This window comes from Euprymna scolopes, chromosome 38 (assembly GCF_053919585.1).
Source record: "Euprymna scolopes isolate OS-2025 chromosome 38, ASM5391958v1, whole genome shotgun sequence".
Lineage (NCBI taxonomy): Eukaryota > Metazoa > Mollusca > Cephalopoda > Sepiida > Sepiolidae > Euprymna > Euprymna scolopes.
Window position 1 is genome coordinate 79,192,568 of NC_136519.1, and position 25,428 is coordinate 79,217,995.

The 25,428-nt window shown below is 32.0% G+C and overlaps 1 protein-coding gene and 1 long non-coding RNA gene across 3 annotated transcripts in view; one reads left to right on the top strand and one right to left on the bottom strand.

Annotated features, from left to right (window-relative positions):
* The window catches only part of LOC145263210 (coatomer subunit beta-like), a 116,346-nt gene extending 94,060 nt beyond the window's left edge, over nucleotides 1-22,286 (top strand). For both annotated transcript variants that reach the window (XM_080120285.1, XM_080120286.1), the window contains 3 exons: nucleotides 1,142-1,297; nucleotides 4,343-4,403; nucleotides 22,088-22,286. In XM_080120285.1, the coding sequence (XP_079976411.1) occupies nucleotides 1,142-1,297; nucleotides 4,343-4,403; nucleotides 22,088-22,185 (315 nt within the window). In that variant the 3' untranslated portion in view covers nucleotides 22,186-22,286. The remainder of the gene's footprint in view (nucleotides 1-1,141; nucleotides 1,298-4,342; nucleotides 4,404-22,087) is intronic.
* Nucleotides 10,650-25,428, bottom strand: part of LOC145263211 (uncharacterized) — a 79,865-nt gene continuing 65,086 nt past the window's right edge. Inside the window, exon 2 of the long non-coding RNA XR_013864491.1 lies at nucleotides 10,650-10,825. This is a non-coding gene — a long non-coding RNA (uncharacterized LOC145263211). The remainder of the gene's footprint in view (nucleotides 10,826-25,428) is intronic.

The following is a 25,428-nucleotide window of genomic DNA, read 5'->3' on the forward strand; positions in this document are numbered from 1 at the left end:
TTGATATCTGCAAATCAAAAGACAATGGCCAAAAGTTGTTTTTTTGAAAAACTCAAATGTCCAAAACTTGTACATAATTAAAATTGCTGTCCATATGTCCATATATGTGTCAAAAATCTTATTTTCAACTAGTTTTTGTCTATTTTGACTGAAGTAAGGGTCCATATCCTTTTATATGATGTAATTTGATATTATATCATGAAAATGGGCTCTAATGGGTCGATCGAAGTCCTTTTTCAGCTCTAGATATTGATCATAACTTAAGATTAGATTGTTGCCAAATTCACCAAAAAATCCTTAAATTTTTATAAAAATGCCAATTTTGAGGCTTTAGTGTCTGGAAATGTCAAATATGCCGAAAGGTTTTATTTGATTCTTGTAATTTCCAACCCAAAGTCACTTTAAAAATCCAAAGGAGAAGTCTGGCAAAGCACCACAGTTATGTTTTTTTCTCAACAAAATATCACCCCAAACAAGCTCTAAAAAGTGCTGCGGCATCACCTAAAATGGTAAAAATAAGGTACTTCCTCTCATTTGCCATCTTTCTAACCATGATTTTTGGATTCCTTGCCCTCAAAACCTTACCTGTGTGAATATTTAGCTCCAGAATTTATTTTTTGCAACAAAAATGCAAATTTTGTAAAACGCCGGGGGTCAAAAATTCTACGTCATGAGATAGCAATTTTTGATTTCCAGGCCAAAACCAACTGTGAAAAAAAATGTTCCTCAAATCCAACTGGGCTGAAATTGCAAATTTCTCTTAGTTTTAACCCAAAGTTTGTATGGTGTAAATATGAAAAAAATCCAAGAGGGGGTGTGTCGGAGCTGGATGAATTGGGCTGGAATAACCCTTGAATCATTAGAGTTGTTTACGAATTTTTTTTTTTTTTTTTTTTGCGTCGTCTTCTCCATAAACAGGGAGAAGGTGGAGAAATTAGTCTCAAATCTGACTTTTGTGCTTTTTTTTTTTACAGCCCTGAAAGTGGCCATCTACTTGATGGGATTTTCCAAAGGATATTCAAAAACTATGGAATATATCCTTGCATACAAACCTAGCACTAAAATATTGTAATAAGCACATGCAATACTCGATGCACATTTTCCTTTGTTTTTCATTTCTTTGCTGTAATTGCTGTTTCAGGCTCTTTCTGGTGAATGTGGCTTCATGGCTGCCAACATGTACGCACGTTCCATATTTGGTGAAGACGTCCTTGCCAATCTAAGTATTGAGAAACCTGCACATCTGAGCAACGATGCCCCAGTCCAGGGACATGTTCGTATTCGAGCCAAAAGTCAGGTAGGTCTAAAAAAAATTTTTTTTTTTTTTTTTTTTGTATTTCCCATGTTATCTTCCTGTGATATATCCTCTGGGCATGGTTATCGATTGCAGCTCATGGGACCATAGATGCAACCCAGCAGGGCTACACTCTTAATTGTCTAGTGATCGACTCCTGAAAATGTAACCAGATGCTTACTAGTAGTTATTGGAAACTACCGCTCTGATACTCTGGGCATGCAAAACATGCATGACCCTAAGTCTTTGTGGCAACACTTATCTTCAATTGGCTGTTTGTCGTCAGATGCTGCAGTTGAGTTCATCCTTCATAGATGTTCTGGTGAATGGCTTTATGTTGCTATTTCAGTGCAGTCCAGGCTGGTTGTGGCATTGGTGCTGTAATAAACCGTTGTTCAAGTCAACAATTCAAAAATAACTCTGATTATTTTTCTAATGAACAAAAATAAAAGTTCTTCACGCTAAACTTCGTACAAGGAAAGCTAAGTTCTTTGGGTTCTCAACAGCTTCGTGATGCAGGTTGTTACAACCTAGGTTCGTTTAGACAATTTCCCAACTAGGAACAAGAGCCTTTCAACTTAGCTCTCATGGGGGTTTCTGCCCTTGGGCAAGAGCTCAGGGCGATGCGTTCTCTTAAATTCCAGTCAGCCAAATCCCGTTTCTCAGAACACACTGGTTTTTATTAAACGCTAATTCCAACCACCCATCTCTTGAGATCTGTTTTCCTCTCTGTCGTTTAAAGATTACCCTTTCTCTTTTCCTCTGAATCTCCTTTTCTTTCTATATCTTAACCATATCCCTCTTCAATTCTCTTTTCTCTTTTTCTCCCTCCTTGTCTCTCCTTTGCAACCAAATATGCTATATAGTGGGATGCGTTAAAATCAATATAACATAAAATATCTACCGCATGGTGTCCAGCCTTCACGTAGGTATGTTTCCATCACTTACTTGGTGGTCTGACACTTAACTATAACAGTTGGCCTAATGGCAATATATTCCTAGATAATAGAGCAGACCTCCCATCGCCATGTTAGCTTTACTTCTCTTTTCTGTCCACCATATCGGCAATAAAGACATACTCCAGACTTTGGAACACCTCCACCTGACTCTTAGCCTGTAAGCAAGGTGAATTGGTGTTACCTGGGCATACATCGTTACATTCCCACCTTCGTAATCTTAGTGTTACCCCAACTCCCCCTCATTATTTATTCACGATCCAAGTTGTTTCTAGTTTTTTGAGGAGCTGCCCTCTACACACACACGCACATTAGATTTGGGAAATACAACTTGATTTTGCATCTGGATAGGAGGGGTACGCTTACTTTAGAAAGACCTGAGCTTGACCACTTAATTTTTTCTGTTTTCATTGTTACTTAGCTCAGTTGTATTTTTCTTTCTTTTTTTTTTTTCTCTCATGTCATGCCTTTTTTTTTCTCTTTTCATGATGGTTCTCTTCAGATGATTCATGAATGGGGCAGGGGAGTTAAAATGACGTTTCTTTCGGCAAAGAATAGTTTCCTGTTTCCTCTCTCCATATAAGCATTCAGTGTTTTTTTGTTTTTGTTTTTTTCCAGTCGAAATTAATTGGGGTTGTTTAGAACAGAAAATCTGAATGGCATTTTTAAATTCCTTGAAAAATTAAATGATTATTTAAACTTTGTTCTCTTAACATATCGATTTCTATGACAAATTGACTTTTGTATAGATAGGAGAAATGGATGTAGGTTACAAGAAATGGATGTAGGTAAAATTAAAAGTATTGAAACTTGCAAATTTGGTTTGAAATGAAATCTTAAACAACTAACCTCAAGTCCAAATGGCAACATCATAAAAATGCACATAATCGTATGACAGATCTCCCATTTATCTTGACAGTTTTTTTTTTTCTTTATCGGGGCTCTATATTACGAGTGAAACAATCGTATTTGTGAGTGATTTTTCAAAATGGCGACTAGAAATAATAAAACACGTATCTTTTGGCGATTGTATTTCTTTCACTGACAGAATTCCAAACCTCACTACTGAGTGAAAAATGTTTTCCAACTTTGTTCGTTTTATTTAAAAAAAAGAAAAAAAGTTAAATTATGTAAATAATAAGTTTGATAGAACAATATATTCTTTTTTTTTTTTTTTTTTTTTTTTTTTTTTTTTTTTAACGAAAGCTGTTTAAAAAAATATCTGAAGAAATTAGAATGTTTATACATTCAAGTATTAACATAAAATTTGATGTATATTTAGAAATACACTTATTAAAAAAAACAACAGAAAAATCTTTATGATGTACATACTCGTCACAGAATGAAGATGTCATATTCTAAAAATCATGTAGGTTTGGCTAGTAACTTTTCTATTTGGCTAGTAAACAAAAAATATTTAGTTGTCAAAGACCAACTAAAGATAAATTTGTCCATAGAGCCCTGTTTATTAATTTAGATTTTTTTTTTTTTTTTCAAATTTTTTTTTCTCTTGCTCTTTCTCATTTCTTGTTTGTTTTTTTTTGTATTTATCATTTTTATTTCTCGGTTTTTGTTTATATTTCTTTATTTGTTTATATTTCTTGTTTATTTGTTTAATTTTTTGTTGCTTTTTTTTTTTTGTTTCTCTTATTTCTTGTTTTTATGTTTCTTTTTTATTTTTTTTTTTTGTTTTTTTTTTTTTTTAATTTTATTTTTGTTATTAATTCTCGTTATTTCCCTCTATTTCTTTTTATTTCCCCCATCGTGAGGCAGAGTGGTGCTAAATGATAAACAAAAAACTTTATTTCAATTCATGAGAAATGCAAAAAAAAAAAAAAAAAAAGAAAAAAAAAAAAATGTAAGTCAAACCTGTCAGTCTACCGCTGACTTTATTGTGATGAGAAAATACAGACGATGCAGTCCAAGAACGGATTGTGTTAAAGTTACAAGGCTGAGCATTAGACTCCTGGAAAAATTAAACTTTTTTTTTTAAAAAAACTTTCTTGAATGTTCTGTTAAAATATTAATTTCTATAATGCACATACATTAACCTTTACATTTGAATCAAATGCATTTTTATTTTCTTCTGCAGGGCATGGCGTTGAGTATGGGAGACAAGATCAACCTTTCCCAAAAGAAGATTCTCAAAACAGGTCCAGGCTCCAACTAAATTTCATTACTAACCCTATTTCACTCTATTCTCTCCCTTAACCACTCCTTTCTCAACCTCCCTCCCTGCTCTATCTCTCTCTCTCTCTCTCTGCCGAAATCCTCTTAGGGGGTTTGGTAAGCTACATGTTAATTATTTCAATTCTTCACTTGTACAACAACAACATGGCTAGAAATAAAAACAATTGTTACGCTCTTTAATTTATACTTTTTTTTTTTTTTTCATTTATGAGTGTCTGCTTTGGGAGCATTGAGTTATCGCTAGGGCTGTGACAACAGCGTATTCTTGTCATTGTTTTGACTCTTGAGTGTATATCTGTTAATATCTTATGTTTTTATATAGACTGATGTGGTTCTCAATTGATTGGCTGTGTCTTACTGTGTCGGATATATACTAGAGAGTCAAAAGAATGAAAAGAATATGCTGTTGTCACAGTCTTAGTTATCACACTCTATGGTTGTCTGCTGTAGAAGTATTGAGTTTTTACCCCTTTCGGGGAATGCTTTAAGAATATCAAGTTATCAGACCTTTTGGGATCTGCTTTTGGAGTATCGTGTTATCACACCTCTGCTTTAAGAGAACTAAGTTATCGCACTCTATGGGTGTCTGCTTTGGATGTATCGAGTTATCCCTTTTGAAGTCTGCTTTTAAGGAGTATAGAGATCGTCTTTGAGTACTACTCTGGGAGTATAGAGTTATTGCACGTTTCAGCTAATAGGTAAACGAGTCAATCATCAGTGTTTAAATTGTAAATACGAAAATGATTCATAAAGGTATAGAAAATGGCTGAGGATACATTAAAGTATAATTGACAAAAAATGTTTACACAAACATTTGCGGACGGTTATCCTTGTCCTTATAATTGTTGTTTAACGGCGTTTCGACTAACTATTCCTCTGGCCTTCTTCAGGTGGTTAACCGCAACGGGATAGTAATGCTGAGTCTCTTAACTGTATCCTCAGTAATTACTGCCTTCCATAGTTGTTGTCGTCTCAACACATTTTGGCCAAGTAAGCCTCTGGCCGGTTTTAGGTAGGATTGAAATCACTATCTTCAGATAATGCTCACCTGGAACCATAGAGATTCAACGCTTCTATTTTCTGCGCTATGAGTGAGCGTTGTTTGGAGATAGCAGTTTTAATCCAACCCAAAGCTGGCCAAAGGATTAGTTGGCCAAAATGTAATGAAACGACAACTATGGCAGACAATAATTACTAAGGATGCAGTTAAGATTCTGCATTCCTATCCTGTTGCGGTTAACCACCTGACGAAGGCCAGAGGTATAGTTGGCCGAAACGTCAGGAAACAACAACTATGAAGATGAGGATAACAGTTTGGAAATAAATATGCAAATTACTCATCTCAAAGAATTCCAATAATAAAATCAACAGCTGTTTCTTCATAAGTTTTTATTTTTTTACATGGAGTTCACCGCTTATCAGATGTGGTAGCAGTACTCCATTTTTGGACGTACTTGGCTCTTATATAACTACACAATCAGTAACAATTTGTAATTACAACGTCTAATTCCACCACTTCGGAGGTCTCTTGTGAATGTCAGTAAATACATCAAGTTGAACTGCATTCCTTCCGAGCTCAGTAGGAGGATGGAGGAAGACTCGAAAGCCTAAATCTTTTCAATAATTCTTTTTCCCAGACGAAATCCCTCGCTTTCCTGCCTCATACTTCCTCTCGTGAGATCTCTATCCTGCTACGTAGTCCTAAGGTGAAAACATTTAAACTTCTGATCAAATTTGTCACTTTTTTTTTTTAAAAATTAAATTTTACCTTTTTATATGGAATTTTCTGATTTTAAATTAACTCTATACACCCACATATACATCTTGCTGCGTGATTACCTCAGTCGATTAGTTAACTCAGTTGCAAAGTCAAGCGAGTATGTGGCATTTTTTAAATAACCTTGCCTTGTTGATTAAGGAATGGTTGATGCCCTGTGCATTTCTAGGAGGTCCATACTTGTGTCGTTTCATCCTATATTTTGTAGGGAGTAAGTTTAAGCTTGCAGTCTGAGGTGTCACTACTGGGGAATATTGACAGGATTGCTCAGGCAATTTTTAATGGCCTATTACTGATGTTTTTTCTTCTAGAGCTATTTGAGGTAAAATAAAAAGAATGACCTAGATGCGTTTTTGTACTGTTTTGCTTTTTAGTGAAAACTGGTTCTCCAAAACCTCATTTTTTTAAATCAATTTCTCAGCAAAAAATAAAACCCACAACACTATTTTTTTTACATATTTTTAGTTTTTTTTGTTAAATTTTTTCCTGAATATTTTTACATTTTAAATAAAAGCTTTGCGGGCTGAATTAAAGACTTTAGCAGACAGATCTGGCCCGCGGATCATAGTTTGGAAACCCCTGGGCTAGAGTTTCTCCTTACAGGCATTGGCTCAACTCTCCTCCACCGTCCACCTTATGTTACATTTTCCTACAGTGAAAACTGAGTAAAAGTAAAATCTTATGAGGAGAAAATATTTTTTTTCTTTTAATGGAAAAAAAAGTCTAAGAGGATTTTTATGAGTCTCAAAAAAAAAATTCTGTCTGCATTGCATGAGAAATGCCTCGCTATCCCTACTCTCTTTGTTTTGTTCGTTTTTATTTTAGTTGGCATGCGTTTTGTTTTTTTGTTTTTCTTTTTGTTTTTATTTATTTATTATTATTTTTTAATTTTTTAATTTTTTTTTTTTCACTTTATGATTTTTTAAATGACTTTCTTTATTTTGGATCATGTGTGTAGATCCAGTTCTGTTGGCGTCTGAAAGAAACAGTATTTAGCACAACACCATATTTGGTTTGATGGTAATAGTTGGCTAACATATTTTCAGCATATCTGCTACTAGAAGTGGTGACATGGCAAATCAGTTCTTTCACTTTTTTTCTCTCACCTATATCTTCCTTCTGCATGTACGTTTTTTTTTTTTTTTTTTCTTTTGTTACGTTTTTCCAATTGTTTTTTTTATTTAATCATTGAAAAGTTTTTTCGGTCTCATTTTAATTAAGAATCATTGAAATAAGTTTTTTGGAGAATTATTAAAAACGTGTTTAAAAATTTTAATTCAGAATTATTAAAATTATTTTTTTTTCTTAATTTATATAGTTTTGTTAATTTTTATTGTATATTTTTCAATAATATCCTGTTATGTTTTATTTCAATAAATCGCTTCACAATAGAAATACTGAAGAACAATAAAAATGAAGGAACTCATTTGCCATGTCACCGCTTCCAGTAGTAGACACACCGAAAGTTAGGAAGTACGTTAGCTGACTATAACTGATTTGATATCTAATGTTCACAAAATTTCACATGCATGATCGATAAAATTCAATCTTTTTTTTGATCAAAACATATAAATAAGTTTCAGTTGATGCCCGACTTGTTTTCAGTCATTATGTATTCTAATTAAAAATCTGCTGGGATTCACTTTAATTGCTAAAAACTAAATCTCTACAGAGAAAAAAAGTTTTGTTATTGTAGCAAAATTTGAAACTTGAAATATTGAATTTCAAGTGAGATGAATGGTATCTACTTAATAATTGTCACAGTAATGAACATATCCAAAAATTCCAAAAAACGATAAGTTAGAAAATTAATTATTAATGAAAACAGTTTTCGAAGACATTGGAAATTGAGTTTTGCAAAAAACTAAAATGGAGAGTTCAAATTGTAACACAAAGGGAGGTAAATATTTTCTGAAAATGAACTTTGGCAAATTTAGTAAAACTCAATTTTTACAAATTCTCCAAAAACTGTTTTTGTTGATAATTAATTTTCTACCCCATCGTTTTTCTTAAATTTTGGATATGTTTATTACTGTGACATGAAACTTCAGTAGCTAGCATTGGTTTCACTTACAATTCAATATTTGTTTTCAAATTTTGCTACAATAATGAAGCAAAAAAAAAAAAAATTCAACAAAAAACAAAAAAAAACAAGTAGATCTATATTAGAGTTGTCTCCCCTATTGTATGTTTTTAGACAAATGAGTTTAAAGATATGAACAGAATAGGATAGAAACTTTTTTTTTTTCAGTTATTTTTTAAAAGTTTTTTATTAAATTAACTATTTCAAGTTAAAAATACGTTTGAAATGTGTAAATATCTTAGTATAATTAGGATTTTAATATAAAACAACTAGAACTAGTGGATTTAACTGACGCCAAAAAATACACCTTTTTTGGTTGTAGTTAGATAATGTCTTCCCTAATTTTCTGCAGACCGCTGCCAGAAGTGGTGACGATGCAAATCAGTTATTTTTTTTTTTTTTTTTTATTAATCAGTATTATGTATCGGAAACATTTTTTATGTTTAAAATTTTGCTATTTTGATTTTAACCATTTTATAACATTTTTTTATAAAATTTCAAATAAAATAAAAACTTAAAATTTTGCCATTAAAACGGCAAAAATAAAGACTAGCTGTGTTATTTTTATCTTTTTATAATTTTGTTAATTTTTATTGTATATTTTTTCAATAATGTTCTTTTCTTATATTTTATTTCAATAAATCGCTTCACAATAGAAATGCTGAAAAACAAAAGTGAAGGAACTGATTTGCCTTGTTACTGCTGCTGGTAGAACTTTGCAGAAAATTAGGAAAACGTTAGCTGACTATAACCGCTTTTTTCCCTATTATGACGTGATACTCAATTGATTTTAATTCCAAAATGTTTTTAATGTCATAATATTAAAATCTAAATACACAACACACACACACGCACTAATTTTATTCTCAATTTTGAAAAAAAAAAAACAATAGTTAAATGCCTTGGGTAATGACATCAACCCAAAATGGATTTCTATGTTTCTTTGTTAATAAAGCAAAATTCTGAGTCGAAAAAAAAAAAAAGAATTTTTACTAAAAGCAATGTCATCAACTTAATTTGTGTCAATTTTCATTAGTTAAATATTACTGCATTATTAAATCAAAGAAGAATTTCTGAGCTTTATCAAAATAAATAAAAGCTTCGTCATATTTGTTTGGGATGGTGACATAAAAAACAAAGGAAATAACTCTGTTCATAATATTTCAAAAACTTTTCGATTTGGCTAAGATTTACAGTTTTCAGAAAAGTAATTACCTCCCCTGTTATATGAATTCTTTTGTTATATATATATATATATATATATATATATATATATATTTAATAACTTAATTTTTGCAAATTTTAAACTATTTTGATTAATAATTTTCTGTCTTCTCGTTTTTGTTACTGCGACTTTACAATTAAGTAGACGCCATTGGTTTTAATTGAAATTTAATATTTTGATTTTTTTTCCAACTTCTACCTTAATAACGACAAAAAATCTGAATTTATTTTCAACTCTGCAACTTTATCCATATAAATTACAGGCCTGGACTTATCTGGTTCACCTCCAATAATATTTTTGCGTAACATGCTTGAAGAGAATGTATGACTTGAGGATTATGAATTTTTCTTTTTCGTTCTCGCCCTGTTTTCGCACGAATATCTTCAAAACGGCAGAATCACATTGACACACTGGTTCCCGCTGGATCACCGGAGTTAAACAATGTTGAATCTGGTCAGTATTAAATGGGTGACTATTTGGGACTTCCAGGTGCTGTATGTGGTCTCCGCTTATCTCGGCATTGTTCCAGTCGTCCTGGACTTCTTGCCACTGGACCCAAACAGTGCCGATTCAGGAGATGTGGTTGGTGAATGAGCAACCCTTGCCTCACAATTACATTTGCAGCTGCAGGGGGTATCCTTTGTCTTTTGAGACTGAACAGAGGCATCATCTTGAAAACGTTTGTAGCGTATTTGAAATAATTTTGCAATTTGATTTTCGTCAAAGATTCTTTCTGCAACAACAAATATAATAGCTCTTTTCAGTGGCAAATATAGCTTCGTGCATTAAAAGGTTAAGTTCAAATTATTACTGCAACCTCAAAAAAAAAAAAAAAAAACTCAACTGGTCGTCAATGTAATTGTAAAGTTAATAGTTTTAATTTTCTTTGCAGTTAAAAAATAAAATTTTAGTTGTAAAGTCCAAAACTTATATTTTTCAGCATAAAACTTCCTTGTTTGTCTTCTCTAGGAGTTCTTGCGCCAATCATCATCAGAGATTATTTACCGATAACCAACAAGTCTTCCCAGATTTCCAGTATTTTCAATCTCTGAATAACTTTTGCAAATGACTTTACATTATCACAACAGCTGCTTACCGTTATCACAACAGCTGTTTACCATTGATTTTGCTGGTAACAACCATTGGTCTTAGTTGGAATTTGGATGGCTGTAAACCTCGTCAAAGTCTTTGCACTCATCTAGAGGAGGTCTGGTTAGTGCTCTCTTTCCTCCTGAGTATAGCAAGCAACTCCACCACAAATCATCTGTGCGGGCAAACTTCACCACAAATATAAACAAATCTGAAAAAAATGAAATTTTAGTTGTAAAGTGAACATAAAATATATCATATGTACTCTCTATAAAATAACATAAAATATATATCATTATTGTATTTACTCCTTAGGAGTTCTCACAAAGGTCATCATCAGGATTATTCACTGATAACGATGAAGTCTGAATGACTCACAAACATCTCCTTTACATGATAGATTCTTCAAATAATGGTTCCACATTTTCTTTCCAAATTCGTAGATAACACTGAAAAACTAACCCTCCCTGACAAAAGTTACTTACGGCACCCATGTATGGAATATTGTGACATTTGGGCTGCTGCATCTGCTTCTAGTCTCTCACTCCTGGACAGGGTACAAAAAATAGTCACCAACATGATAGGTCCTGAACTAGCATCTAAGCGTCAGCCTCTGTCCCATCGATGAAATGTTACGTCCATCTACCTGTTCTACAAGTAATTTAATGGTGGATGCTCCGATAAACTACAAGCCCTTGTACCCCCTCGACGTAAATACTCCCAACAAACCCAACAAGGAGGAAAATCTCACCCCTTCACAGTAGAGATCCCTAGATGTAAGAAAGCCTTCTACTCCAATAGTTTCTTCCTCAGAACTACTAGACTTTGGAATTCCCTTCCGGGTTCCTGCTTTCCCAACTGTAATGACATGCATAAGTTCAAGTGTAATGTGAACAGACATCTTGCTGCTCAACTCCCTAGATAGTATCCCTGCAACTTAGGTTTCTGATAGTAGCCCCCTACTTCAAATGGTGAAACCGGGTGAAAATGTAATAAAAACAAATTTAAAAAAAAAAAAGTGTCCCAGTTGACCCATCCCAGAGAATATTTTATTTCTAAAATTGAGATATTATACATTCAGAATAAACCGTTGACCTTTTGGCTAAGAACAAAGCGTAGTATCAGTTCTGATAATATACTTCACTTTTACTGTCCTCGGTCAGTAGGGGAGAGACTGGGACAATTTTTAATTTTGGTCTTATCCAGAGTGCCCCCCCCCTTTTTTTTGGGGGGGGGCACATTAAAAACCAACCTTGTGTCTGAGGAGGCAAGTAAATAGGAACACTGATCAAGAATATACCAACTTTGTGGGTGTTTATTTTGTAGTTTTTTACTTTTAGCTGAATATACAAACATACAGTCAATTGTTCTTTATGTTATAGAATACGTAATCTGCATAAATTAAAATATTTAATCGCATCTTATGACTGGGCAATGCCGGGTTGTCTGCTGTTTATTTTCTAAAATTTAAGTATTATTCATCCAGGAAAATACCAATGAAGAATACTTGCAGAAGCCGTTGAAATTCCACGGTAGTTGAAAATTTTAAAACGTATGAATTAAATTAATAAAAAAAATGAAACAAATAACAAATTTAAATCAATTTCTTAGTAAACATTTTTTTTTTTTTTTTTAACTTTTAGAACCAAAAAGAATTGATTTAAGATTTAGATTTTCTTTCAAAAAAAAATTCAACACATTGTTTTTTGTTTTGTTTTTTAAATTTTTTCTGAATAATTTTTTTATATAAATTATAAAGGAACAGATGTCAATTCACTTGCACATTTTTTTTAAATTTTAAAAGAATTTATAATCAACATACAATCTCCTCAACAGGACTTTTTTTAATTATAAAATAAACCCTTTTTTAAATTTTAAAATAAAACCTTTTTTAAATTTTAAAATAAACCCTTTTTTTTAAATTTTAAAATAAACCCTTTTTTAAATTTTAGAATAAACCCTTTTTTTAATTTTAGAATAAACCCTTTTTTAATTTTAGAATAAACCCTTTTTTTAATTTTAAAATAAACCCTTTTTTTAATTTTAAAATAAACCCTTTTTTTAATTATAAAATAAACCCTTTTTTTAATTATAAAATAAACCCTTTTTTTAATTATAAAATAAACCCTTTTTTTAATTATGAAATAAACCCTTTTTTTAATTATAAAATAAACCCTTTTTTTATTATAAAATTAACTTTTTTACAAAATAAACTTCTTTTTTTATTCATAAAATAACTAGCCAGTTGAATATATTCGCAAAAAATGAAACAAAAACACACTAACAGCTCCTTTCTACAATTTAACAGGCAAGAATGATTATAAGAAAAGTCAAATTAGCTTTTAAAAAAGAATAATTAAATAGAAACACTAGGTGCTATATTATAACAGTACACGTGAAAAAATTTAAATGGCTTAAAATATTTCAGTATTGTATATATAGAAAGAGCTTGATAAGCTAAGAAATAATCTTTTTAAATCCAATTAAAATCAAGGAAGTTATGACTATTTTTATGTCCTGCGTGTTTGGATATTTTCCCCCCTTTAAGACCATATGCGTTTTGTCACATTTTTTTTGCACTACTTTTTCAGTAAAAATGCTATATCTTTGTTAAAACACAAGACTAAGCAATGAAATTTGCCATATAAGTGTATTTTTGTGCAAGGAATCTGAATATGCTATTGAAAATCTCCAGAAATGAATGGTTTCCAAATAATCTACAGTAAATGCACATAAATATGCTGCGATTGCTTAAAAATGCCATGTATTCATTAAAAGAAAAGAAGTTAGGGAACTCAAAGTTTAGTTGTAATGCATTTTATGTGCCAAAAACTGAAATCGAAATCTAGGATTGGTTAAAAATGAATATATTGCAATATTTCTTTGGTATTATTGTAGATTAATACGTTCTGTTACCCCTCCCCATCTGACCACCTCTCCAAAATATGTGATTCTACCTTTATAGACAATTGCATGTGAACAACTTGAAAAACTTTAATAAAAGATAAAAATTATTTTAGAATTTAATGTAAAATGATTTCTCATTTTGAATCATTCGAGCGTTTTAGGGCAGTTACCCCCCACCCTTTTCCCATGATAGATAAATCCTGGGTGTTTTTTTTTTTTTCTAAAAGGTGATTATGCGTGGTTTTAAGAGGGTCTTTGTGCAATTATGAGAAGGTGGGGAGGTTGCCACTCTGACTTTGAGTTAATGATAGGGCTAAGGAAAATTGTGTGAAACATCCTGAAAACTTGATAGAAACAAAACAAAAACAATTTTAGAATTTAGTGGGGGTTGGTTTCACATAAATGTAAAATAATTCACCATTTCAAGACGATCCTAGCGTTTTAGGACAGTTGACCAATTTATTTTGAGGGGGCGGATTAATCATGTGCACTTTTCTGTAAACGTTTTTTATGCTTTTTTTTTTTTTTTACATTTATATGAGCTCACAGGAAGTTTGTTTAGTGGGGAGCTCTGCCACTTGTACTTAGCGTTATTGTTAAGGCTAAAGGTTTTAGGAGGAGGCTTGCCACTCGTACCTAGGATTAGACATAGAATTAAGCAAGTTGTTTTTTTTTTTGTTTTTTTTTTTTTTAAGAGAGTGTTTGATACCCATTGTGAAACTTTACAAGAATTATGACAGACAGACAAAAATAAATGTTATTTAAAAAAAGTGACGTCCCTCTAACAGAAAACATGATGCTTGGAAAAATATCAAGTATTTAAATAAAAAAAAAAACAAGTTTTTGCTAAAGCTGGCAAATTGTTAAAAATTTTGAATTAATTTTATTTTGATTTTTAATTACATTTCATGTCTTTTCCTACCGTTGTTATTTTTTAACTGAGCACCTCCTACAAATATTTAAATATTGATTATTTATTTATTTTTTAATAATCGGGTAGATTAGTTTCCATTCGATAATAATTCAATGAAAACATTTTTTAAGGGATGAAAATTAGAAGTATGTGTGTACCGTTCGTACACGTGAACCAAAACATCATATTTCACATTTTCGCTTGTTAAAATATTTTAAAATTTAGTTACAAAATCTTACCCAAAATGCCATTTTATGATGTTCACATTTTTATCACTTTTATTTGCTTAAAACTCTAAAAATATATAATGTATGTTATTATTTACTAATTCATTTGAAAGTATATTCATTTCTGAACAAAACGGTGGTATTTTGAAGACTTAAAGTGCTTTGGTTTTTAAAATATGACTATTTTAGCAGAAACCCCTTGAAATCTGTGATTATCCAAAGCATTTTATCGTCCGTGTGTATTGCTACTTTTTACATCTATCTATTCTTTGTGGCTCTCTCTTTTTTTGGAAATGTACACTTTGTAGATATTTTCTATTCTGAAATTGCAAACAGACAGCCATGTTTTTTTACTTTTGAAAATTTTTGGAGAGGAAACGGTTTTGATGATTTTATTTATTTATTTATTTTTTTTTTACTGATAAAGAGTGACTATAAAGGGAGGTAATGTTTGCAATGATTTTTTTTTTTTTTTTTTTTTTTTTTTTTTTTGCGACGCTGAACGTACAGACAAGTAAATTAATATTTAGATACCAACTTTGTAGGTTTCTGTTTTGTAGTTTTTTTACTTTTAGCTGGACATACAAACATACACACGGACAACTAAATATGCTAAATTAGAACAATTCAAATGGAATTTTTGTTTCAGATATAAACTCAAGGTTTAGATGGTATTCTCATAAAGTTTTACTAGATATAACCTCTGATGTTTTGCAAGTCTTATTAAACTGTGGAATCTTTCTGTCAAACGATATGAGAGCAGTTGTCTCTGAAATGCAAATCATCACTCCTCATCTGTATTGAAAAAATACTACATATTTACAAAATCACTCAAATACATGCGATGATAGCGATACAAATAAGAAATTAGTGTGTATTCAAACAGGCTGCCTGATCGTAAGATACGCTTAAATATGATATTTTAATTCATGCAGATTTTGTATTTATTGTTATAGAACCAATTCTTTATTGATTATTATATTGTACCCAATATATATATATAATATATATAGTAGTGATTTCACTCATTAAAAAAATATGACCTGGGTACCATCAGCCAGAATCAAAACCAAACCATACATGGCATCATCATACTCTAGCATCATTCGTTACTATCTGAGCTAAGTCTATATGCATATCAAAAAGTTAAAAAAATTGACGTAAACGTATAAATGTATATTTGTGCATGCATAGAAGATACACGTTTAGTTGATTTATGCCTGCCAAGTTCTAATTTTTCAATTTTGACCTCTTAACAGTGATTTTTTTTTTTTTTTAATTAAACTAAATCAAATTTGTTCCACGGGTCTAAATCCTCTTTATTCTATATATCAAGTTTCAAATCTGTAGATAAAAAATTGACATCATAGTTTGATAGAGACTATTCTGCACAGAGACACTAACATAATATTATAATAAAGTCATGTTCCTGTCTGTTTGTTTTTACTACATACATCATATATGATGTCAGAGTAGATGACATCATATAATTGTTCTGACCTGGCAAGGCTGGCTATATACAGCTAATCTGTGTATATGCATGTACATTATATATAAATTCTGAATTACTTTATGTAGAATTACAATTAGTTTTGCTGTATTTCTATAAAATTTAATTCCGAATTTCCATTCATATTATTATTCTAATATTGGGCTTCCTTTATCCACTTGGGATCATCTTATAAATATTGATATTAACATTTATTTGGACTTCATGCTTACACGATTATACACTCTGTTATCCTATGGCATTTTAGTATTTCATTTAATATATGATATCTAATATATATATTAGACATATTTTAGTGATGGGATGATTCCAATATTTTTTTTCTGATTCCGATACAGTTACCGATTCCATATTAAATTCCTGATTCCGATTCTTTAAAAATCTCTAAATATTTAACTATAAAATGGTTATTTTGTCCTCATTTCCATAAAAACACATCTTAAATGTGCAAATATTTTCTCAAACGTAAAAACACACTTGCGAGGGAATATGATCTAGAGATTTTAGTCTTGTTAGAATTTCAAATCAATAAATATGGATTATTTTATTATTACAACCAGAAGTGGAAAATTTTTCTTAAATCAAATAAAAAAAAATAAATAAATAAAAGAATCGGTTTCGGCATCTGAAAATAGGCACAAATTTTTCCATTTTCAATGCCGATTCCAATACCTGCAAAAGTTCTGATTTTTCTGATTCCAACTAATTGTCCCAACACTTACATATATAGGGCGGTCGCTAGAAAAGCGGGAAATTTGAAGGTCAGCTTAGATCATGAATAAAATGCGTTATTGCTATTTTTTGATTGGTGCCGTGTGAGTGTTATAAAAATAAATCGTTGTTTGATGCTGCAGTGAATTGCACGGGCGACATTTTGAGTATCTATGAGTATAATATAACATTTGTCTTTGAAAGACTTTGTAAAAATAAATCGTTGTTTGGCGAATTTCCTGCTTTTCTAGCGACCACCATATATACATATACTAGCAAAAGTACCCGTCGTTGACTGGGTTCAAAAACAGCTTACAGAAAATGGACTCTGATTTCTGAAAGTATGATAGGTTATGAAAAGGAAGGGTTGTAAAGAGATAGCTTCGAATTTGGGGGTATCAAAACCAAAGCAAAATATGATGAAAGTAAAAATAAAATAGATAAACCCCATAATTTATTATACCATACCTGTTCACACTGAAACACTTATCACAATATTCTGTGGATCTATATTAAAAAACCTTGTTAAACTTTGTGACATATTTCCATTCTATGGAGGTCAGGTGCAAATGAACACCCCATAATTTTATTATACCATATTTCTTCAAACTGAAACATAATTATCAAAGTATACTTATACACAGATATGAAAAGTCTTTATTAAAGTTTGTGCCCATTTCCATTCTATGGAGGCCAGGCGCAAACGCAGACCCCATCCCTATTTAAGTTAAAACATACTTATCAAAGTATTCTTATGTACATCTATATCAAAAACACTTGTAAACGTTTTTTTTTTATTTTTTTAAATTTTTTATTTCGATACTTTGTGGACCAGGTGCGAACGCTGACCCCACAATTTTAATAAACCACCGTTCTGCCAGATCAAACATACCCATTCCTGTGTCTCGATACATCTATCATTATATGTAATCAGTTTTTTTTAAAATGGGCAACCATATAGGAGCCTATTCGTGACCAGACACACACACACAGACATTCAGCTTTATATTATATATATATATATATATATATATATAATGTCATCCCAAAACACAAAACTGATTTTAAGTGTCCATAATGGTTGCTGGGTTGTTCAACCCCATCAATCCACATCGAAAAAAAGGGAATTAAATCTGTATTGCTTACAAAGATTTATATTCTAAATATATTCTAAATATGTTCTAAATTTGACAAACCAAAAAAGTGAAGTAATTTTAAGAGGGGGGGGGGGGTTGAAGTCTTTTTTTTTTTTTTTTTTTCAAACAAACGAATGCACCAAAGGGAAGTAAGTGATTATTTAATGAAGAAAAAAGAAAAGAAGTAATCGTCACTTTTTAAAAATTTTATTTTAAACATTAAAAATAAATTATTATTCATTTATCTCCAAGAGAGTAGTTACAAAGTCAGGTAGTGTTTGAAAAGCCAGCACAGTATATGAAGTGCACTCTGGTCTACAAAAAACACTGTTAGCCATCTCTGACAGGAGCGCTTTATGTCATAAACAAAAAGTACTTTAATTCTAAAAATTTACCTGTCTGAAATAAGTATTTGTTAAAAGAAAGTGAAGCAAATTGCATTGTTTTTCCTTTTTTTTTTATAATATAAGAAACATTTACTTTCTTATCAGGTTAGGAATGGTTTTGAGAAGATTGTGCACCAAGATATGCATACTAGGTCTTAAAACATCCATGAGCATTCTCATCAGCATTCCTCAGTAGAGGTTACCTCAGGTGATTATCAATAAACAAAGCCCTTTTCAGACAAGGTAAAGCTTGGCAGCATGAACCCCTTGGTATTGAAAAGAACTACACCTCAGCCTGATAGCAACAAGGCCTCTGTCAGACTGAAAATAGATCAGAAATCAGAACATATACTACACTTTGACAAAAATTCATTTTAAAAAGATTATACAATCGTCAAGATAAATTAGGCACACGGCCATTCAAAAGTGTGAGGAGGAGGGCTCTATCGTCATCCTCGTCATTCTATCTTATAATTGTTTAAGCTATTCCTACCTGGATTCCTCAATCACCATAATACCACATTCACTCCAGAGCTGAAGTCGATTTTTTTTTTTTTAATATATGCATAAACTGTAAATAAACAGATTTTCCTTTATTTCATTAGTGTGGGGTGGACAAAAACTAAAGTTAAAACTGGTTTTAGTAAGACATTCCTAACCTTTTCTAAATGATAGACTGCTGACTGTTTTCCGGCTAATTAATTAGGAACTGCGTGCAATATGCTTAAGCAGAAAACACGCATTGACTCCTCTGTCCACACAAGCTACATTTATCCGTCTTTTAAAAATCACAACCTGCCTTCCATTGTTGTTTTCTTATCACGTTTTGGCGCACTAATCCTCTGGCCTGCTTCGGATAGGATTGAAACTGCTATCTTCAGACAATGCTCACTTGGAACCGTAGAGACTTGACTCCTCTTTCCACTGCATCATGGGCCCCTGAAGAAGGCCTGTGGATGAGTTGCCAAAAACATGATGAAACAACAACTTGAATTCGAATCAAAAAAACATTTTTAGTTTAAAAAAAAAAAAAAATCTTTTTCCAAACAAAATGGCATTTTTCAATCAAAAGTTTTGAATTTTAAAAGCGAAGACGAAGAATAGGTTTTTCATTGGGTAATCAATCTGTTCAAGTGTCGGATTTTAAAAGTCTGCAGACGGAGAGCAAATTCCTTGTTTTAGACAAAAAAATCATGTGCAGTAATGCTAGAAAATTCAATATTTTTATGGAGCAATTCTGGTTTCTGATTGATTGCTGGCAGAACGTGGCTCCATTTGATTGGTCAGTTTCTATCGCCAGTGTCTATAAATAGAACCTTCCAACTTTCTGTAATCATAGAGAGTCGCAAACCTGATAGGTCCTGAACTGGCATCTAAGCTTCAGCCTCTGTCCCATCGACGAAATGTTGCATCTCTCTGCCTTTTCTACAAGTATTTTAGTGGTGAATGCTCTGACGAACTGCAATCACTTGTGCCCCCACGACGTGAGCACCCTCGACAAACCCGACAGGCTGCCAAATCCCACCCCCACACTGTAGAGATCCCTAGATGTAGAAGATCTTTTTACTCCAATAGTTTCTTCCCCAGAACCGCTAGACTTTGGAATTCCATTCCAGGTCACTGCTTCCCCAACAGTACTGACGTGCAGAAGTTCAAGTGTAACGTGAACCGACATCTTGCTGCCCAAATCCCTACATAGTACCCCAGTAGTTGTTGCCCCTGATAGTAGCCCCCTACACCAAAGTGGCAATTTGCCTTGTTTGGGGTGAAAATGTAATTATATAAAAAATATTACAGCAATAAAGATAAAAGTAACTATCTGCAAAAAGAGTGCACAAATTATGAAACCTCATATCATAGGGTTTGAAAACTAAAAAACACAAAAAAAAAACTAAAAAAACAAAAACATACAAAAAAAAAAGAATTTACAGTACGTTTTCATCAATCGGATCCAAATTGACATTGTTAAATTTGAAAAAAAAATTCTGAGCAATTAGCAGAGCATATTGAAGTCATGGCTGGAAGTATTTTTAATTAAGTTCCGTTCTTGCAAGTTCGTTGCAGTTAAATGAATAAAAATCTCGGTCAATTGCATCAAATCATGAAAAAAAAAAAAAAAAACTAGAAATAGTTGTACAGAAAAAATAAGGTTACAAAATGTCAGTATGAAAAAGTAATTTTAAAAAATAAATCTTTATTCAATAAAATATAATTTGTTATCTACAGTCGATCATAGGGCACTGTAGAAAATCTTTTGTTAATTTTGTAAGTGGCAGGAGCTGTGTGTTATTAACAAAAAATGTCTCTAGAAATTTACCTAGTTGAAATAAGTATTTTCTGAAAGAAATCGAAGCGAATTACATTTTTTTTTTAATGTAAGAAATATTATTTACCTTTCTTTTTACTTTGTTTTTTCTTAAGAGGCTAGACATAAGATCAGGTGTGATTTTGAAAAGCCAAAGCATTAGGATAAGCACGTTTTGACCTTCAAAAAATGCCTGAACATCCCCATCAGCATTCTTTGGTAAGGGTTTCTCAGGCAATTGGTAATAAACTAACTCCTTCACAGAGAGAGGGTAAAACCTGGGAGTATGGACCTTTGAGTAGTGTACAGAATCATAGTTTAGCTCAGCAGCAGCAAAGCTGCTATTAGACTGATTTTTATGAATGGAACATGGTGCAATGATTAAAAGGAACTGCTAGTCTGAATTAAATATCGATTTCTCAGGTACAAAGTGGCTTAACTTAAAGAGTCCAACTGACTTTTCTTTATACTATTGTAAAAAAAAAAAAATTTTAGTTAACGTTTTTTTCTTTTCATCCTTATGTAGTTAAATTCTGTTTTAAAATTGAAGACATTTGCGAAATCGGCTTATGCAAATGCTAAGTCTATTTCTATTTAACAATTTTAGTAAAGGCTTTTTTTTTTTTTCATCCTTATATAAATGAATTCTCTTTTGTCATAAACTTTTTAGAAGTCGGATTATGTAGGTGCTTAGTCTGTGATAGGTTAACATTGATATCTTGTTTCCTTCCGGGAATTTAAACTGCATTCTTTATTTTTATTTTTGCATTTTTTTATTCAAAGCTTCTTTAGACTATATACATATATATATATATATATATATATATATATATATATATATATATATATATATATATATATATATATATATATATATATAACAAAGAACTTTACCTATGTAAGGAGTAATATATATATATATATATATATATATAACTCCTTTATATCGATAGGGTTCTTTGTCATAGCTTAAATTGTTGGATATAATAAGTAAAATCCTACTTCTACCCAATCATAGCTGATGGAACAAGAACACATTTCCTACAGTCGTGCAATTATTAATCTGAGCCAGCAACATGATATTGTATATGGTGTAATCTCAAAGAGTTTCAATTTCTGAGTGAACAAATCTTGTGGCACGTGTTCTGCATCTGGAGCTGATTTATTTATATATATATATATATATATATATATATATATATATATATATATATATATAATTTTTTTTCCCTTTTTTTTTTCTAACCCGAGCTGATTTATATATATATATATATATATATAAATTTTTTTTTCCTTTTTTTTTTTTTTTTTTTTAAAATCCTTTTTTAATATTTCTGTTTACTTTTACTTTTGTTTTGCTTTTTTTTTATGACTACAGGTGGAGATGCCCTCCTGATGAATATAGGGAGCAGTAGTCGTCCCTGGAGGAGCGATAGACAACCTCACACGTTAGCTGAGGATGGGGCCAACAATTGAGTTAAAAATTAAAAAAGACAAAAAAACAACCTTATTTCCTATCCCCCCCCCCCAAACATGCGCATTGTATCCGAATCAATAAAATATACTCTTGATGACAATTTCTGTGGATTACTTTTTTAAAACGCCAAATAATTTTCGTTGCATGAAAAACTTGTCATCATTGTGTATTTTAAATCGTTGCTTCCGTGTGTGATGCATGACATATTTGTTTTTTAATTTTTTTTTTTAATTAATTTTTAGTGCTTCTTGAGTTAGTTATCTCCCTTGGAAGAAAAAAATTATTTCCTAGACTAATTACATATCTTGTTTTTGCTAGTACCTGTTTATGGTAGATAGTGTAGTTGTCAGATGCTTTGCCAAGGAAAGATGGAGGGAGTACAGAGAACTGAAAATATCCCTGACCAGAGTCAGACCACCCAAGAGATATTCTCTTTGTTTGATAAAAGTGCCTTTAATGAAAGTGTCCCACTGAGATCAGCTTTGTGAGAGAAACAAAGTCTGGAAAACAGTTGGATATTATCTTCAATGAATGTTTCCTCTGGGCAGCTGAATAATGACCACTAACAAAATGCCAGTCAGGTGCGAAGAAAGAGTGGAAGTTTGAGATGAACGTTGGAGAGCAGCGGTTGGTACAGCAGTGATTGAAATCATATGATCGACACTATATATATATATATATATATATATATATATAACTACTTAATTTACTCACATAAAATTAATATACGAAAATATAGATTTATGCATAAACTTTAAGTATTTACTTCAAAAGTGCTCAATACGTAGGTAGAGTTAGTTAGTAAGTTATAAAATATATATGGCGATTAAGCTACACTGAATATTCCGTGTTTCATCCACTCTCGGACTCTTCGGGCTTATGTGCAAATTCTGTGGTTGTTTGTCGTTTTTATATGCGCATCTTCTATTGAGATTTTAGTTAGCCAATCAGCTTTCTAGTATCCACCGCGCCCTTCCTATCAGCCACTGAGCATGCACTTATCGGCCAAAGGCCTATTTGACCTCTGGTTAACCTGTTCCTTTGTGTATGCTCCATTTAGCCTAGATATTTAGTTTCTTGATCTGTTTTAAATAAGGTTAGTTTTTTTTTTTTGTTTTTGTTTGTGATCGTTTTATGTATATCCATGTTTATTTAATTTATTTGTTTGTTTATTTTCTATTGTTTTTGTTAGTTTTAAAACTATTTTGTATCGCTATCCTAGAGTAAATTTTATCTTGTGATATATAGCCAATATATATTATTTAATTGAGATTCGTTATTAAGATGAGTATTATTTATTAATTTTATTTATTACGGACGATTATCTTCATCTTTTCTTAGTTGTTTCACGATGTTTCAGCAAAACGTCGTGAAACAACTAAAAAAGATGAGGGTAATTGTCCGCAATAAAATACCAAAGACAATGAGCGGATGTTGCTGGTGTGTGTGAGTGGCAGATGTGCAGGCGTAGTAAATGCTTGACCAAAAGAAGCAGGAGGGCACAGAGAACTGAAGATATCTCTGGCCAGAGTCAGATCACACAAGAGGTATTCTCTTTGTTTGAAAAAGTAAGTGCCTCATTTAATTAGCAATACCCATGGACCATAAAACACTTTGGATAATCGCTTATTTCAAGCTGGTTCTACTAATCATATTTTTAAAAAAAACTCGCAAAAGACCACTGTTTTTACGAAAAAAAAGTAGCATAAAAAACTGTGATGAAACCCATATCGTTTTAACGAAGGAAAAATATTTAAACATGCGAGACACCAAAATCGTCAACTTCCCTATTATAAAAATTTAAAAGTTTCTTTCTCACGTCAAGTTCTTTCTCCATCCACTATTATTGAGATATTTTAAATCGTTTAAAATTTTTCATGCGTATTGCTAATTTAATGGAAGAGGTCCACTAAGATCGACTTTGTGAGAGAAACAACATACAAAAACCAGTAAAATGTTTCCTCTGGGTGGCTGAACAGTGATCGGCAACAAAAGGCCAGAATCGGTCAAGCGCAAAGAGACCTTGAAGGAGGACAATCAAAAGTGGGAGTTGCATGTTGGAAAACGGGAGTTCATTTTGGAGAGCGCTACGAATCAGTTCAAGCGAGTATGCCTCTTTGGTTGATTGGGTCCCTTGAGGTTGTAATGGATCTTGTGTGCATCTGTCTGGTCAAGCAAAAGTCTGCCATTGAACATTATTGTTGTTTATGAATTGAAAGTGTGTTGCTTTGGATGGAGAATTCTTTGATGCAGAGTAACTTTAGCCTATCGCAATGAAGGAGACGATCATGGCCAGGTGAGTGCAGATGCTGCATCATCGTGATGATATCATCTTCATCTTCAGCTTAACATCTGTACAAGTATTGGACAGACTGAAGAAATTGACTTCCAAACTAACTTATCTCTGGCCAGGTCTTTATTTATCCTTCATTCGTTCATGGTCTTTTTATCACTATCTCCCATGTTTTTCTTTGAAACTCGTACCTCAACTGATCCATATCTACGAACCCAAGCATTCTTGTCCATTCTTTGAACATGGCCGTATCATCAAAGCGTACTATTCTGCACATAACCCTAAACTATCCATTAATAAAATATTGAATTGAATTGCAGATTTGCAAACCTTTGCTCGATCAGAGTGACACACACAAATTTACAGAGAGAGTCATACTTGCTTGAACTGACTCGTAGCTCTGTCTTGTGTTTTTATTTTACTTCAGTCAAAGTTCTTAGAAATCACGAGGCCTACAACCTGGGGCTAACACTTGAACTCTATATGAGATACATAGGTATTCGAATGTTTCATTTAAGTTCTTTATTTCTCAAACACTGAGTTAATAAAGAAATTGAGAACATAATTTTCCTCTCCCGAATTAAACATTTTCATATGTTGTAGTTTATCTTTTGTTCTGATATCTTGGTCTTACTGGATTCCAGGACAAGAATTTATCTAGTCTGGTGGAGTAGCCAGTTCCGTGCTATTACTTGGAGTAGGTGCACCATTCCTCATAAAAGCAAATGTGGGTTAGCCATAGAAAAGAGATCTTACGATAGGTGTGCAATAAGTAATGCCCTTAATCCACTTCCCATAGCAGTAGAGCAACGAAACTTGACACATTTATTAGTCTTTCTCTACATAGGAACCACCCAGAGTTATGCATTTCTACCATCGTTTGATGCAGCTCTGGAGACTGTTTTTGTAGAACACCCCAGGTTGGTCCTCCAACCACGACGTGATTTCA